General features: G+C 36.7%; 1 protein-coding gene and 2 long non-coding RNA genes across 3 annotated transcripts; all 3 read right to left on the bottom strand.

Moving 5' to 3' along the window:
- Positions 1-131: 131 nt before the first annotated feature.
- Positions 132-1,732, bottom strand: LOC143220027 (uncharacterized). The gene is made up of 3 exons (XR_013011537.1): positions 1,189-1,732; positions 485-575; positions 132-410 (listed from the first exon to the last, which is right to left on the bottom strand). It is a non-coding gene; the product is annotated as an uncharacterized LOC143220027 (long non-coding RNA).
- A 9,156-nt stretch (positions 1,733-10,888) lies between these two features.
- On the bottom strand, positions 10,889-12,356 carry LOC143220045 (uncharacterized). Its single transcript, XR_013011553.1, has 3 exons — positions 11,537-12,356; positions 11,280-11,338; positions 10,889-11,081 (listed from the first exon to the last, which is right to left on the bottom strand). It is a non-coding gene; the product is annotated as an uncharacterized LOC143220045 (long non-coding RNA).
- A 4,745-nt stretch (positions 12,357-17,101) lies between these two features.
- Positions 17,102-18,527, bottom strand: LOC143220033 (uncharacterized). Its single transcript, XM_076445787.1, has 4 exons — positions 18,362-18,527; positions 18,104-18,202; positions 17,923-18,018; positions 17,102-17,756 (listed from the first exon to the last, which is right to left on the bottom strand). The coding sequence occupies exons 2-4, from the start codon at positions 18,162-18,164 to the stop codon at positions 17,152-17,154; spliced, it is 762 nt and encodes a 253-aa protein (XP_076301902.1). The 5' UTR covers positions 18,165-18,202; positions 18,362-18,527; the 3' UTR covers positions 17,102-17,151.
- Between the last annotated feature and the right edge of the window lie 11 nt (positions 18,528-18,538).

Raw genomic sequence — 18,538 nt, 5'->3', positions numbered from 1 at the left:
GTCGTATAAGGGAAAAGAAAATTTACTTTTTCTTATTTTTTAATACGCCGCAGGGAGTTGGTAAAGACACATGGACAATGACACAAGGAATATATATATATATATATATAATAAATATTATAATTTTTTATTATCACTATGCTTTATTATTGGACGAACACCTAAATATCTCTTCAGGTTATTGTGATGCAAAAAATATTTGTTACGTAACGTGCACGGTGTGCCAGATATTTGGTCCATTGACACCATGCGCATTACGTAACAAATATTTTTTGCATCACAATAACCTGAAGAGATATTTAGGTGTTCGTATTTAAACGGAACACCCTGTATATTGTGATTATTACACGTTGTTGCCTCTGCTTCCCGAAACTTGTGGCCCGTAGCACGTTCTGGCATAGGTGGGATACCTAAAAAATACAAAGAAAATCAGTAATGTACAATATATGCATGTGTGTTGAATGGCATAATTAGATATACGTACCACGCGAAAAATTAGAGGTCTTCCTCTTCCCCGGTTGCCGCAGCTTCCTTCTACTCCTTCCCTGGATAGCACATTATATTTATCCTCTGTTCTGTAAATTAGATTTTCAATTACACAGTGAGTAAAGGTGAGTATTTAATCTTCTTCGCTTATTGCTCATCTCAACGAATTTTCTAATTTCTGGTGCTACAATTACAAAAGGTCTTCTGACGTTTTTCATCAACTAATATACCTAACTGATTCAAATATTGCAATGATATTTATAAAAAATCGATTAAGTTGAACTACAAACAAAAGAATGTACTACCAGAAATAAAAAAATTCGATGATGAGAAGCAAGTGAAGAAGATTAAATACTTGCCTTACTGAATTGGTTTAAGCCATCATTTTGCCGATTTAGAATATTGCTAAGCTAATTCTAATCTGAATGGGCCAAAGCTGAATTGTGTTGGATTTGTTTAAAGTGATAAATGATAATAATGATAATGAAAAGAGAGTGATAAAGTGATAAAGAAACAAACAATTTACTATTTTGGACTCTACATTGAAGTGAACATACTCGCCCCGTAGCACCTCATACGTGATGGCAAATGGCACTGTCGCGTGGTGTGCCGACAAGCGTTCTCACGCTTTTTCACGCGAAGATTTTGGGAGACATTTGAGCAAAATGAAACCGATTAACCAATATAAATATGTACAAATACCTTCCGTTCTTCCTTCCTTCCACGTAGTGCACGTAATCCAAGTAATCCACGTAATCACATAATCCAAGCAAGTCAATCTAATAAATAGTCAAATAGTCAAATGCCGCAACGCAGACCGCACTCGCGAGTGTAACGTGTAACCACAGAGCGAAGCTATGTAAATATATCTGTGATTGTGTCAAGAAAAACGCTGCATGTCACAATTTCAAAAAATTTCAGTTTATGCATTTATTGAACTTTATAGTGTAGGATTAGGTATTTACCAGAAAAAACGTAACGAAAATCAATACAAAAGGCTCGAAAAAATAATACAATTTATAACCAATGTCCTTGTCAAAGCATTAGTGATCAAAACTTTAAACGACAATATCTCGAAAGTGAAAGTACAATGTGACATGCGGCGGCGTCCTCCTGACAACCACAGATATTACGACCGAGCTAAGCGAACGAGAACTTGCGAACTGTTGAGAGTTGAGAGAATAACTGAAAACTGCTGAAAACTGAACGGCAGTTTCCCCTTCCCTGACGTATCGTCGTATCCGTGAGCGGTGTCGACCGCGCTTGACCGTGTTGGTGCATGTTCGATTGCACGCGCGCTACACAACAAACGTACCTCTACCATGTCCGTGTGACTACCTGCTCGACCGAACGCGTCGGCGACGCGTTCCTTCGATTTTCACCAATTTTCACGTTGCCGAAGTTTCGGAAGCATGAGGCGAAAAGTCGGAATCTGGAGACGGCGCGGATTTGAATCTCGGGCACAGCACGCGGCGCGACGCACATTTTGCTATAACTTTTGATCTAAAAGAGATATCGAAGAGAAATTAGGCCTAATTTTTTTTGAAAAATCGGTTTTAACGATGTAAAAAGAAATATATTTTGTATTTTTTAAATAATGGTTTCGTTGATTCTTAAGGTATAGCCGGAAAAGATGGTCAGAAGTATCCAACCAAATTTGTTTTTAGTCACGTCATGTTCAACAGAAAATTATGAAAAAATTCATGAATATTCTACCGAATAGCATACACTACTGAGATTTTTTTCAAAATTTTTGGTTGCAAAATCGATTTTTAAACAAATCGGAAAACATAAAATTGCCGATTTTATGTATATACATACATCAAAGTCTTCAGTTGACCACATTTATATTGTTACGTTAGTTGTGTCTCATCCTGATTATTAATGTGTATTTTTTCAGATTTTTCGGATTACGGAAACATGTTTTAAAAAATTGAAAACCTCCAAAAATTCCAAGAAAATGCATGTTTTGTATTGAAGTGTTAGAGACTCCAGTTTTATAAGAATTCAGTACTTGGATATTATTGAAGCAACCGTTCTTAATTTTTTTATAATTTTTTAGAGGTTGGGTAGTCGTTAACAAAACAAGTACATATATACGGCTGGGAATCTTCTGGCCCCGAATCGAATCCCGCATCTATAATCGTTTTGTTCGGTAAATACTTATTGCTTCGAGTTTTAATGAAAAGTTTAACCAAAAACATTTTTTAATTGTCTACATTTATTTTCAACTTAAAGAATTGATGCAGTTCGCGCTGTCGACTTTCGCTGTCCACTTTTTGTAATTGAAAAAAAAGAAACACAATTTAAGTTATGATTGCGAAGTGCAGAATGGTTTCGAGGTATTCGAAAATACCGCTACAGGTGGTCCCCTGTGTATCTATATCTTCGAGTAACTAATTACAAATTTTGTATCTATTATTCGTGATCCGAAATTTGTATCTAGGAGAAAAATTAAGGGCAAATTCGGAATCAGCGCAAAAAACTCTATAAGAATCATCCAACAGTAATTGTTGAAGAAATTTGGTGTTGCGGAGACTGTAAATCAAATGGGAAACTTTCTTCCAGCAGATCTATTAATGGGTCTATTAACTTTTTTCCGTGTAACATTTTGTTTATTTTCTCGTTTCTTTGTTATAATAAATGGAAGCTTATGTTAATTTGTTGTTCTTCATTCTTTAATAAGCCCCTTTTAATTTCCCATCAGTTTCAACTCCATAAAGTTATAGTTTTCTGTAAAATCCGTATCAATGCCTCCGGATCGGAACCTTTCTGCCAGGGGTTGTATTAATTCGAGTAACTGTAACTTTTTTAATGTTGGACTATATGGATTTGGACTTTTCGTGAGAAGTTGGAGAAATTAGTTTACTGCACGATGTGAAAAGATATGTAGTGGACATGGCGCGTTGGAAAGAGGGACTTTCCGGACGCGGAAATTTCATCCTTCTCAAGTGCGCGCTGTGGACGGTTGCATTGAGGGTTCGGTCGTAAAAGTGACGATTACCAGAACCCTGACTCAACCGTTGCAATGTCCTTGGCAGCGACGACTTTGAATTGTTTTGGGGAAGGAAACTTTCTCCTTACTCTTGAGGAACGGAGAATTCCTCCCCTTATTTTAACGGTCTTTCTCACGTTGCTAATCCTCCCACCAAAAAGGATTTTTACCAGTGGAAAAAAAGCTTGTGGCACTCGTTGAGAACGCATCGCTCTAGAGTTGCCCGCGCTACGTTAATTTATATCTCTGTACTTTGTTAGTACTCGATAGTCATTAACGTTTATAATCTAGTTTTCTCGTTATTGTTATTATTATTACATCTTGTTTTGTTTTGTTATTGTTACGTGTTATTGTTTTAATAAATATCTATATCGTTGTCTGTTAACCACGCGAAACATCATAGACACTGAATTACCCGTCATCCTAAAGATATTTTTCCAGAAATTGCAGTTGGCCGGAATTGTAGAGAAAATAGGTACTAAATGTTGCATTTCACAACTTTTTTATGTGGGGCCTATATTGAAAATTTAAAAGATAGTTATAATAATTAACCATTTGCAGCTGTTTTAATTTCGGAGCTGTTTTAACTCGAAAATGAAACATCTCGTTCTAGGTAGAATAATTTCGTTCTATACGATTCTTTTCATTTGATGGATATGAAATTGATTGTAATACCTCATACAATAATTAAAGGTTTAGTAATTGATTAGCTACCAACATGTTTAACAATGTAAACAATATTTTGCATAATGGGACAGCAATTTTTAGTGGTGATTTCGAGTCACCACTGGAGTGCTAAGGGTTAAAGATGGTAGAAATTGCAGGATATTACAACAATGACAAATATTATAAAGCAGATACGCTAACGTTACCGTTATCGCGTCAGAAGGAATAGCTGCAAGCTGCAAGTACAATTGTATAGAGTATAGAATTTCGGGGAAAACTGGGAAGAGAGGCAGAGTTGCCGGAGGATTAATTATGGCGTGGAAGAACCGACGCGACGGTGCCCGTAAGGATAATTACGGTCGCTTAGAGTGGCCGGACTATGGCAGGGTAAGACGTGGTTTCCCTCGGGTCTCAATTATCCATCGGGCCTTAATTTGTCCAGGCTGTTTGTCTCTCGATCAAGCCGGTTGGTCGAGGTCCTGGTACTGTACTTTGGAAATGAAATGGATGATTATGTGAAAATTTGCTTGTCAAACGAACATTCCGGGAAAAGGTTCAGGTAATTTCGTGCAGAAAATCCAGAGTTGTTTTGGTAACTACCCAGGACTTATTGGCCTGAGTTTTTCGCGCTGATTCCGAATCTGTTTTCAATTTTTTTCCTATACGCACAGTTTTTCAGGAACAAGGCTTTGAAAAAAAAACATATTTTTCAACTTCAAACAAATATTGTGATGTTATTATAAAAGATATTGAATTGTTCTTTCTGGCAAAAGATTCTGTAGACTTTCCCGAATACAGTGATATCCAATATTAATACATTATGATTGATTAAACGTGTTTAATCAATGATTAAATACGGAGAGATTTCGTCGCGTCGGCGCACAATGGAAAATTTGGACCAGACTCGATCCAAAATCAAAGAACTTTCGATAGAAATGAGGTAGAGCGATGAAATTTTTTTAAAATGAAAGCTGAAACTTTGCAGAATATGGGAAAAATAGGGAAGTTATGGTACGAACGTTTTTTAACCGAGAAAATTCGTTAAACATGTAGAATTTAAAGAAATCGATTTTGCAATATCCTGAGGTCGTAGACAAATTTTGAGACCAGATTTGAAATCGGCGTGAAAAAATCTACGGGAAATGATATATAGCAAAAATTAAAAAAAAAATTTCCGCGCGTGGTATTGGAAAAACCACAATTTTCTCGAAATTGTGCAAGTTTAACGAATTTTCTCAACGTTAAAAAACGTTCTTACCATAATCTCCCTATTTTTCCCATATTCTGTAATGTTTCAGCTTTAATTTTTTAAAAATTTCATCGCTCTACCTTATTTCTATCAAAAGTTCTTCGATTTTGTCTCCGATTTGGACGAAAGGTCACACTGTGCGCCGTCTCCAGACTCTGACTTTTCGCCTCATGCTTTCGAAACTTCGGTAACGTGAAAACTCAGCCCGTCTGAGTGCCTGTTCAATTGCTTGCGCGCTACACACAAGCGTACCTCTACTCTGTCTGTGTGAACTACCTGCTCGACTGATCGACGCCGACGCGTTCCTTCGATTTTTACGTTGCCGAAGTTTCGGAAGCATGAGTCAGAAAGTCGGAATCTGGAGACGGCGCGCATTTGAATCCCGGCACAGCGAGCGACGCGGCGATAACAGAACATACGGACAATAGGACGTCCTTATATTCAATCTAATCCTCTTTGCTTATATTAGGGTATGTATTCGGATAATGGGGGTACGGATACGGGAGTCTCTACTGTATTCAAAGAACAAGTAGACATAATTGAAATCGTAATTCTAATTGCAATATTTTGTAGGACTCAATATAAATAGTACCGTATACTCATCTTTTTTTATCGATGAATATGATCACTAACTAAAATAAATTCCTAATAAGATAAAAAAATGTTAACAACCCATTAAAAAGTGTTAAAAACGCGACTGAACATGTTGGTGAAAGTCCCATTTGGGGGTGAACGGAACTTTTAAGCTAGTGCTTGAAGCGGGCCCTAGGATTCGGCAAGATCGCACATGTGGCGACCAGACCTTTGGGTTTCCCAGCCATCTGGAAACTATCGAAACGGTGTAGCTTCGAATAATTTTCTGCCAGGGCGGCGAAGACTTCGGTCACCGTAGCCAAGTGGTGCAATAAACACGGCCAGGTAACCCGACGCGCGTCGGCCAGCCAGACATATTGGCATGAAACCACTAACAAGTTAATTGCAGACCTTGTTTATTTTTCGTAATTGTTTCATGTAAATGACGCTAGCTGCTTCGTGTGGCGTTCTTCCGATTAAAAAAAGACTAATCTCAAGATAGAATTTGGACTGTGGATAGTGGATTTATTCAAAGTCTTCGAATAACGGCACAATCAATTTTCTACCGAAACCGAAATAATACCGGTATTCTTTCGGTTTTTCCAATGCTTAGGTTGTTCCAAATGAAATAGGAACTACAGGCCACTTAATGTTCCGTCGTAAAACCCTCCGCGCGAAGGAACAAGCGCGAGTCCGAATTCACAGGCGAGGCCGTCATAAAACATTCAGCTAAAGACCTTCCAGATGTACCTCCCAACAAAGTGATTTTTAGCCAGCCGAAAGAAGCACAGCCGATGTAGCCAGATGTATTTGGACCTTTTATACCGTTAATGTACTAAACTTTATACCGTAGCTACCTGCAACCGAACATACTCCTTGGTTTCAAATCCTTGCTTTAGTTTATTAAAAGGAAGTAGACTCGTTTTCAGGATTGCAAGGGTGCGGGATTCGCCTCTTATTCTCATCTCTCGATAATAATACAAACACGGGGTTTTTCACTAGTCAAAAACGCTAGATAAAAGAACGATCTAGAACACTATCTGCCTCAAAAGTTCTATTTTTTCGTTTACGAGGCGTAATTGGCATTATTCGGCAGCATGTAGCTATGAAAATAGCTTGTATGCTCCCGAATAATGCAAATTACGGTGACGACTAATGCAAATTTCGCCTCGTAAACGGAAAATAGGACCTTTGAGGGAGATGGGGCCCTAGATCGATCTTTTATCTAGCGTTTTTAACTAGTGAGAAACCCCGTGTTTGTATTATTATCGAGAGATGAGAAGAGGCGAATCCCGCATCCTTGCAATCCTGGAAAAAGGCTATACGGGAACTGCAATTACTCGAATTAATATTCGGACGTTCTAAAAAAGACGAGAACTTTTTTAATACTGTACTAAACGATTTGAACTTTTTTGGGGAGCTACAGCAATTAGTTTACTACAGGATGTGAAAAGAAATTTTTTCAAAAATTGCAATTGATCGGGATTGTATGAAAAAATACTAAGAGTTGCATTTTACAACTTTTTTATGTGAGCCCATATTGAAAAATTGAAAAATACGCTTTGTAGATCTGTGTCGACTAAACATATTTTGAAAATTTCGTCAAAATCGGTTGACGTTGCAATGAGCTACAAACGTTTAAAGATGGTAAAAATCGCAGATTTTCAGCCTACATCGAAGAATTCTTACATCTTTCAAGGCCTGTCGTTTTTTCCCGCATCAACCGATTTCGATGAAACTTTCACAGTGCACATTATTTACGCAGGCCTACAAAACGTACTTTTTAAATTTTCAATATAGGCCCGCGCGAAAAAGTTGTAAAATGTAACTTTTAGTATTTTCTCTGCAATTCCGACCAAATGCAATTTTTGAAAAAATTTCTTTTCACATCCTGCAGTAAACTAATTGTTCCAGCTCCCCCAAAAAATTCAAATCGTATAGTACAATATTTAAAAAGTTATCATCTTCTTTAGATCGTCCGAATATTAATTCGTGTAACTGTACGTATTAGGGGATAATTAATGTATTACTAGTTTATTGATTTATGTGTAGGTTTACTCTTAATGTAACTGTAAAGAAAATTACGGCAAGGGGGGAAGAACGTAACATTCAATTTGTACATATAGTTTCCATCTCTCTTGCGATCGATGCAGACAATTTTTATTTTGCACAAAGATCCGCAGTCTAGGAAAAATAATATAGATATAATAGAAATAAATAAAATTTAATATTTTTTTATATCGGGTTTATTATTTCGTTTTCATTCAGAATCGGTATTTGGAATTGTCGGTAAAAAGGAAGACTGCTACATATTTGTACAATGTGTAGAAATTCATTTCACCGACATTACCAACATTACTGACATAACCTCACCGACGGTGCTGCCCTGTATAACGGCATCCGCCGTTCCACACAGACTCCACGAGCTGCCTTCCATCTGGAAGGAAGAAGCTGCCCTCTAGATGCTGTGACGGCGGACTTTGTACACCTGTAATCGTTTTCGGAAGCCCACTGGCATGCAACTCCACACTCTTTCTAGATGTACTCCAACCATTGCTCCGAGCAGCCAATAAGCGGCGTCTGGAACCATACTGCCCTCCAAATTCACTCCACGCTCTGGACTATTCCTGGCAGTTCCAAACTGTGCTATCAGGGTAGTGATGGGCATTATCGACTAAATTCAACTATCGACTAATTACTATTTAGTTACTACATACTATCGAATATTTAGTCGATAGTTTTTAGTCGACTGAAATTTCGTTTTAGTGGTTATACGTCTAGATTGCGGGCTATAGTCTATGCCTACGTATAGATCTCATTTCTCACTCACTCTTACAGCATTGTACTGCAGTGCTCAGGGGCTAGTTTCCCTCGATTTGTAACTAGAAAATACCTAGAATATTACTAGAAAAAGGGGTCGAAACATGGGTTTCGTACTAAACGTTGTTTGACCTTATTAGAACAAATTGTGGGCTGTGTGAGGGCTCATTCGAAAGAGGAAGGTTAGACGCAGCGCGCTTTTCTCACGAGGTTAACGAGATTATGTTAATAACTAATAATATGAGGGCCCAAAGTAGAGAAAAAATCTAGGAAAAAAACCCGCAGATTTCAATGCATTTTCTGTCTCTAAAAGACTTTTTTGACTTATGAGATGAGAAAAGCGCGCTGCGTTGAACCTTCCTCTTTAGAATGAGCCCTCACCCAGCTCAAAATATGCTCGTATAAGGTCAAACAACGTTTAGTTCCGAACCCATTCTTTCTAGTAAGATTCTAGTTATTTGCTAGATATTTGCTATTTACTAGAATCTTACTAGATTTTGGGTCGAAAAAATGGGTTCGGAACTAAACGTTGTTTGACCCTATTAGAACAAATTGTGGGCTGTGTGAGGGCTCATTCGAAAGAGGAAGGTTCAACGCAGCGCGCTTTTCTCATCTCATAAGTCAAAAAAGTCTATTAGAGACAGAAAATGCATTGAAATCTGCGGGATTTTTTCCTAGATTTTTTCTCGACTTTGGGCCATCATATTATTAGTTATTAACATAATCTCGTTAACCTCGTGAGAAAAGCGCGCTGCGTCTAACCTTCCTCTTTCGAATGAGCCCTCACACAGCCCACAATTTGTTCTAATAAGGTCAAACAACGTTTAGTACGAAACCCATATTTTCGACCCAAAATCTAGTAAGATTCTAGTAATTTTCTAGTTACAAATCGAGGGTAGACTACCCCCTTAAGCGACTGATTCAGTAACTGAATTTAGTCGATAGTTTTCAGTCGTTTACAGGTTATTCTCGTATTTACTCTTATTCTCGATGTTCGCTAGTTAAATGAATAGTAGGACAGTATGGGACAGTACAGAGATATTAAATTTCGTGATTGAATGATTTTGTCTTTATTTAATAATAAATTCATACACTACGTTATAAATATAAATGTACACAATTTATTTATATCACATATATAGTTTATATTGCATAAATAGCAATAAGATTTTAACATCCAATATGAATTAAAGTATTGAAATATCTATTACATATTTCATTACTTACATATTTGCACGTCCTGTCATAATTATGTATTTCTAACCTTTTCGTTTCATCGTCTGACACTGACATTTGAAATTTCAAGATGGCGACGTGTAAACGGTCGACTGAAAATAGTAACCCCACCACTACTAAATTCAGTCGATAGTTTAAAAAATCAGTCGACTGAAAATAGTAGTTGAATACTATCGATTTAGTCGATAGTTTTTAGTCGATGGTGCCCATCACTAGCATACCCTAGTAGCATTTACGGTTGGCGTTTCGTTGGGCCTACGTTGGGGGTTTGCGTTGGGCAACCGTTAGAAATGTCGCTCTTTTTTGCAGTTGGGCCAACAGTCAGGGCCAACGTTGGGCCAACGTTCAGCCAACGTTGCGCCAGCGTCGGGCCAACGGTAATACCCAACGTAGGGCCAACGATCACGTCCAATGTCGGGCCAACGGTAATACCCAACGTAGGGCCAACGATCACGTCCAATGTCGGGCCAACGGTAATACCCAACGTAGGGCCAACGGTAATACCCAACGTAGGGCCTACATTACTATAATACGATAAGCCAACAAAAGGATTCTTTCTGTAGGGTCAATTAATTATATACATATATATATGTGTATTATAAAAATATTTTATTTTTATATCTCACAATCAGTCATTTTGTGAGGTAACAATTTTTGCCTCACATATTATATTAATATATAAGTACTAACTTATTATGCACGCTAGCATATAACGGATTTCTTACATATATGTGTACGAAATGTATACATATATTACATATTATAAAAGTAAGATTCCTTACATTACATATTATATTACGTACATAACACACATTGCATATTAGTAATATGACATTACATTCATATTACATACATAACACGTTGCACATTAGTAATATGATATTACATTCATATTACACCTCTTCAATAGTTCTGATAATTACAACAGTTCCGCTTAAGATGGTAAAACAAGAATCGGATAAAGACGTACTTAAAATACAACTGTTTTTCGCAGTTATAGATATTGGCGTAGCTGCATGGCTGATGATCCATCGAACACTTGTGCCTCAGTAAAATCTGAAAAATGACATAGAAATTAATCTTACAACAAGAAAAGCAAAAGGAAACAAAATTGTTAATTGCAATTGAATGCATGCATAAATTACACACATTCTTTAGAAAGTATCTACAATACGTGGTAACACGTATAATTAAGTATAGGTATAAATAATTGTTAAACTAAACCACTCATTACTAATTTAACAATATACTTACAAATATTTGGCGTAGCTGCATGGCTGATGATCCATCGAACACTTGTGCCTCAGTAAAATCTGAAAAATGACATAGAAATTAATCTTACAACAAGAAAAGCAAAAGGAAACAAAATTGTTAATTGCAATTGAATGCATGCATAAATTACACACAGTCTTTAGAAAGTATCTACAATACGTGGTAACACATATAATTAAGTATAGGTATAAATAATTGTTAAACTAAACCACTCATTACTAATTTAACAATATACTTACAAATATTTGGCGTAGCTGCATCCATATGGCTGCTGTTCTACCGAACGATGATGCTGAATTGAATTAAATTAATGGTGTTGAATTAAATTCCACCACTTTGTACATTATCAAAATTTTTTGTTAATGAAATGAAGTAAAACACGCGACACAAAGAACGACCACTTCGACAGTTCGACACAGCACAGAAGAATGAAATAGTGAAAATCGACAAATACCAAATGACGATCGACGCTACATATATCTTGAACGACGGGTATTCGTCGTTGGTCCTATGTTGGGTATTCGTCGTTGACCCAACGTTGGGTATTCGTCGGCAAACTGACGTAATTTTTCTTCGTTGGCCTTATGTTGGGTATTCGTCGTTGGCCCTATGTTGGTTATTCGTCGTTGGCCCAACGTTGGGTATTCGTCGGCAAACTGACGTAATTTTTCTTCGTTGGTCCTATGTTGGGTATTCGTCGTTGGCCCTATGTTGGGTATTCGTCGTTGGCCCAACGTTGGGTATTCGTCGGCAAACTGACGTAATTTTTCTTCGTTGGTCCTATGTTGGGTATTCGTCGTTGGCCCTATGTTGGTTATTCGTCGTTGGCCCAACGTTGGGTATTCGTCGGCAAACTGACGGTAATTTGTCTTCGTTGGCCTTATGTTGGGTATTCGTCGTTGGCCCTATGTTGGTTATTCGTCGTTGGCCCAACGTTGGGTATTCGTCGGCAAACTGACGTAATTTTTCTTCGTTGGCCCTAGGTTGGGGATTTGTCGGCAAAACCACTAACCATGCCCCACCATTCCCCAACAAACTCCCAACCGTTGGCCACCGTTGGCCAACCGTAAATGCTACTAGGGTATAGTGATGGGCATTATCGACTAAATTCAACTATCGACTAATTACTATTTAGTTCCCTGATAACCAGGCCTGCCGAGGGATAATCCTACCTAGAGCTAAGAATTGGCCCGTTCCGAGCTGCGCTATTGTTCGAGTTGCTCAAGGTGGGATTAACTCGATTTTTGCCTGGGATTCTCCGCGCGTATTAGTAGCTATTTTTGCCGTCTAATAGCGGAGGGCAATAGCAGAAGGCAAATTGAAGGCAGCCAGCCGGCCGAAGCTGAATTTGTTTAAGAGGGCAGTACCGTCGAGTCGTACTGATGTGATTGGCGAATATATAACAGATCTGGGCGACGCTGGCTCGAAAAACACATGTTGCTGCAGGTTGCAGCCATTTGCAGCCTGTTGCAGCCTGCAACTCATACTTTCTTTGACTTTCTTGCCAACCCAATAGTAAACTTCGAATATAGCGGAAGGGCATCAGCAAAAAACACTAACGGTAACAAATAACAGCAATGGAAGTACTTACTTTTGTAAATATACACTCGTCGGATAAATTATCACTATTACAATACACTAATACAATTAGACACTTCTCTAAACCGACCAGGGGGTGCACAGTGGGATGGATGGCCATTCTCGGTGGAAAAAAATCCTACACATTAGATGCGGCTAGTGATATCAACGTATGTGGTGTCGTTGTGAAGAGGAGATCTCAATCTTTAAGTTTATGGTAATTTTAATCGAAAAAAAAATTTTCAAAAAAATTTTTGAAAAATTTTATGTAATTTTTTATAGATAAAGTATCATCAATTTAGCACTCGATTTTTAATATAAAGGAAATTTTAAGAAAATTGAACTTGGTGGAGAAAAATCATAGATCACGCTTCTTGAAACCGATTCAACTTTTGTGTTAGGCGAAGAAATTAGATTTAACATATATACAGCCTTTAGAAATAATATTTATGTAAAAAATATTATATAAATTACATAAACAAATATAAAAAGGAATAAAAAATGCAATAATAATATTAAATAATAAATAAATAATGTAACAGTAATATTAAACAAGTATAACAATTAAATCTAAATATAACAATATAACTACAAAAAAAATATAACTATAGTTCTTTGGTAATATCACTGTCGCTGTAAACTAAGAATACTATCACTATTACTACTATTATAATACTTCGGTATTAGACGGTATATTAGCTGGTATATTTATTTACAAAGATATTCTTCTTTCTGTGACAAGTTACCCATTTGTTCTTAAAGTCACGAAATAATCTTTCCAATTTACATTTCATTGAGCTTTCAGAACTTTGTGTGACATCTTTGATATCAAATTTATTTATGATATAATTGTATATTGAATTTATATTTTTGGAATGTCTATCCGATATCCATAATTCAAAAATTTCTAGTTTCGATACTGAAACAGTTGAATCTAAAAAATAAAATACAAACAATGTAGAAGATGTCAGCAGCTAATTTCTGTGGGAATTTGTTTTAAACAGTCTAAAGTAACTTCTATGCAAATTTTATGGTAAGATCTTTTAGCATTTTTCAGTTATTCAATTTTCAAGTGGGTTAAAATTATATGGCATACAAAAATGGTATTTGTAAAACCAACAAAATCTTTACGAAAAAGATTATTTAAATAACTTATATATGATCAAATAGGTACTTACGGGTAGTAACATTCTCCATGGCACTTAGAAAAAATGTATAACGGAAAATGACTTGCTTAAGGGGGTAGTCTACCCTCGATTTGTAACTAGAAAATACCTAGAATATTACTAGAAAAATGGCTCGAAACATGGGTTTGCGCGCTGTCGGTTTTCGTCCTTATTTCAGAAAATTTTGGGCTGAGTGAGGGCTTATTCTAAAGAGGAAGGTTAAACACACTGCGCTCTGGTTACGAGGTTAACGAGATTATGTTTATAACTAATAATATGAGGGCCCAAAGTAGAGAAAAAATCTAGGAAAAAAAACCAGCACATTTCAATGCATTTTTCTGTCTCCAAAAGACTTTATGACTTATGAGATGACCAGGGCGCAGCGCGTTGAACCTTCCTCTTTAGAATGAGCCCTCACACAGCCCAAACTTTGCTCAAATAAGAACAAAAACCGACAGCGCGCAGACCCACTTTTTCGGACCCAAAATCTAGTAAGATCCTAGTAAATAGCAAATATCTAGCAAATAACTAGAATCTTACCAGATTTTCGATCGAAAAAGTGGGTCTGCGCGCTGTCGGTTTTTGTCCTTATTTGAGCAAAGTTTGGGCTGTGTGAGGGCTCATTCTAAAGAGGAAGGTTCAACGCGCTGCGCCCTGGTCATCTCATAAGTCATAAAGTCTTTTGGAGACAGAAAAATGCATTGAAATGTGCTGGTTTTTTTTCCTAGATTTTTTCTCTACTTTGGGCCCTCATATTATTAGTTATAAACATAATCTCGTTAACCTTGTAACCAGAGCGCAGTGTGTTTAACCTTCCTCTTTAGAATAAGCCCTCACTCAGCCCAAAATTTTCTGAAATAAGGACGAAAACCGACAGCGCGCAAACCCATGTTTCGAGCCATTTTTGTAGTAATATTCTAGGTATTTTCTAGTTACAAATCGAGGGTAGACTACCCCCTTAAGGGGGTAGTCCACCCTGGATTTGTAACTAGAAAATACCTAGAATATTACTAGAAAAATGGCTCGAAACATGGGTTTGCTGGTTTTCAGTTAGTGTCCTTATTTGAGCAAATTTTGGGCTGGGTGAGGGCTCATTCGAAAGAGGAAGGTTCACCGCAGGGGGCTCTGGTCATGAGGTTAACGAGAATATGTTTATATCTAATAATATTAGTGTCCAAAGTAGAGTAAAAATCTAGGAAAAAAACCAGCAGATTTCAATGCATTTTTCTGTCTCCAAAAGACTTTTTGACTGATGGGATGACCAGAGCCCCATGCAGTGAACCTTCCTCTTTCGAATGAGCCCTCACCCAGCCCAAAATTTGCTCAAATAAGGACACTAAGTGAAAACCAGGAAACCCATGTTTCGAGCCATTTTTCTAGTAAGATTCTAGTTATTTGCTAGATATTTGCTATTTACTAGGATCTTACTAGATTTTGGGTCGAAAACATGGGTTTCCTGGTTTTCACTTAGTGTCCTCATTTGAGCAAATTTTGGGCTGGGTGAGGGCTCATTCGAAAGAGGAAGGTTCACTGCATGGGGCTCTGATCATCCCATCAGTCAAAAAGTCTTTTGGAGACAGAAAAATGCATTGAAATCTGCTGGTTTTTTTCCTAGATTTTTACTCTACTTTGGACACTAATATTATTAGATATAAACATATTCTCGTTAACCTCATGACCAGAGCCCCCTGCGGTGAACCTTCCTCTTTCGAATGAGCCCTCACCCAGCCCAAAATTTGCTCATATAAGGACACTAACTGAAAACCAGCAAACCCATGTTTCGAGCCATTTTTCTAGTAATATTCTAGGTATTTTCTAGTTACAAATCGAGGGTATACTACCCCCTTAAAGATAAGTTTTCTAAGCAAGCTAGCTGAAGAAAACAATTTCGATCGCTGCAGTCTAACAAAGTGATACTTTCAGTTTCACGTCTCTGAAGGCACTAAATGAATTTCTTCTATGGCTCTTAGAAGAAGTAAACATTTCTGAGTTATCTCTGCGTGTGTTTATATGACGTTTTCCCGGCCAGCATGCCCATTCAGTCCACTACTGCAGCGCACCGTATGCACCGTACGCACGCGGCGCGCACGGTGATACAGAAATTTAAAAAATTGTAGCAGGCGGATCCGCAGCATTCCGCAGGGTTTTTTTGTCAGAATCTCTTTAGTATAGTTTGAACTTTAAAACAAAAAAAGTTTCACCCCCGCTATACCTCGCGGTTTTTAGTTCTGCTCTGTTAAAGTCAAGTAAATTACGTAGAAAACTAGTACTTAAACAATGTCTAAAAATTATTCGTAAAGGACTTTACTAACAAACTTTGTGAACATTAATGTAAACATTTATTTATATTAATATAGAAAATCGTGTATAGAAGCTTAAAGAATCTTATTTATTGCTCTGACACAAGTTTCTTTGTAACGAATATAAACGTACGATTTCGCCGTATTACGGTTCGGAGTTTTCACGTATTGATTTCTATGCTTATATCACTGTTAAATGAATTACTATGGGTATAATTAGGGTCAGTGAACATTCCCAAAGAAGTATATATGAATGTTATATCTATTTTCTGACATGACTTTTTTCCACCTAAAACGGCCATCCGTCCCACTGTGCAGCGGTTGAAACGAGTTGAAAAGGACTTTGGATGCAAGCGCCACGATCGAAGAGCAAATGTACTAAAGGAAACAGCGCGAAGCTTGAAAAATATGGTTCACAAAAGCCCCGCAATTCTTTGAAATTGTAAGACATGCGGCGTTTTTCCTTACAACTAAAGATATAATGTATTATTATATTATGTATTTACATAATATAGTACAATCATGTATTACGAATTGCTTGTGTGATGATTGAAATTCAGAAAAGTTAATCAGAGCAAATGAAATTCATGAAAATAGTGATACAAATATATAAATGTAATATTAAACAAACTAAGTTACGATTAATGAAGTTCGCAAAAAGTGAATTTGAAATAGTTGTAAAGTTTTGTCGTTTGCTTTATTGTTTGGAATAAAGGAGATGTAGGAGGAGCATTAAATGAAATTAAATTCATAATAATATTTAAATAAATTTATTAATTTTACAATAAGATATACGAATAAATTTGACATCTAGAAACAATGATCTTGGGAATCATGTGAGTCCAAGTCAGTCGCATTTATCCAAAAATCATGAATACTACGATCCCATACTCGCATCCGTGGTGAGAGATTGTAGGAAAGAATTCTATAGAATTCTGGATGTGGAAGCGCCAAATCAAATGTTTTTTTTATGTAAGCATATGCTTTTGGCGAATAGAAATGCACAGTTAGTGCGAAAGCTCTTAGACCTGGAGGATATTTCTCCCTAGAAAGTTTACCTCTGTTCTTCCTATTCGCGACAATGCGGTTAAATAATTCTAAAGGAACATCTTCATGTGCAGATAGATCATAGTAGGCATCATCAGGCAATAATTTTTCATGCCATAGTGCTTCCACTACATCCTGAAAGGAGTTCACCTTTTTTTTAAGACGTCGTATTGATTGTTTTAACACTTTGTTTTCTTTTGTTGTTGTGTCCAATTTTTTTCGTAAAATGTTTAATTTCCTCTTCATAGTGCGTAGAGTGTCCTCATAGTGGTGGTCGTGGAAAAGAATATCACGTGCTGTTACATATTCATATTTTGTCTTCTTTGAGATGTGTGTTTTGGTTGGTGAGAAACATTCCTCTTGGCTAACTGCAATGAGAAATAATGCTCAGTACTTACTGTACACAGAGATTTTAGTCCATGAACATTAACATTTCATACCACTTTCAATATCTCAATAATAAATCTACAAATTTTCTTTTAATACTATATATAATTAACTTAAATAGTGTATTTGAAACTTATTTCAACTTACGGATATCTTTGCTCATTGTAGGTGAGTCACTGTATCCCACTATTGTGCTTGCTTCAGGGATTTGTTCAGTTATTGAGGCTGGCCCAGTGTCATTATCTGAAATATTCATTGCATAAGCTAATGTAGAGGTGTAAAGCAATTTTCATTTGTACCTTTTGTCAACATAGACACTCTTTCTTACCTATAGAATTAATTTCCATCAAAATATTCCTCCGCGGTTCATCGTTTTCTTTTTTAGACATTGTAGTCACATCTTGAGCTTTATCTGAAAAAGATATAACTTTGGATATATCAATAATAGTATTTACATTTAAAGCAGAAAGAAAAATTTGTAAAAGAAAAAGCATTCAAATACATTAACTATTAATTTCTATACGTATACTTTTATAACGGATACATAGTTTTAATAACTTTTATGAATGATGAAATACTTTTTTACCTGTAAAATTTGTTTCAACCGAAACGTCCTGTTGTTTTTGAAACGTTGCCTCTCTTTTAAAAATTGTAGGCACACTTCCTGGTTTCAAAGATCTCCGGTTACAGTGGTGCTCTATAAAACAGTCTTGTAAAATGATTTGAACACAATCGAGTACTGTCTCGAACACTTAGTCCATCC

The sequence above is a fragment of the Lasioglossum baleicum genome, unplaced genomic scaffold (assembly GCF_051020765.1).
Source record: "Lasioglossum baleicum unplaced genomic scaffold, iyLasBale1 scaffold0142, whole genome shotgun sequence".
In the NCBI taxonomy this organism is placed as follows: Eukaryota; Metazoa; Arthropoda; class Insecta; order Hymenoptera; family Halictidae; genus Lasioglossum; species Lasioglossum baleicum.
Note: the sequence above shows the minus strand (reverse complement) of the source record. Positions and strands in the feature narration are given on the sequence as shown.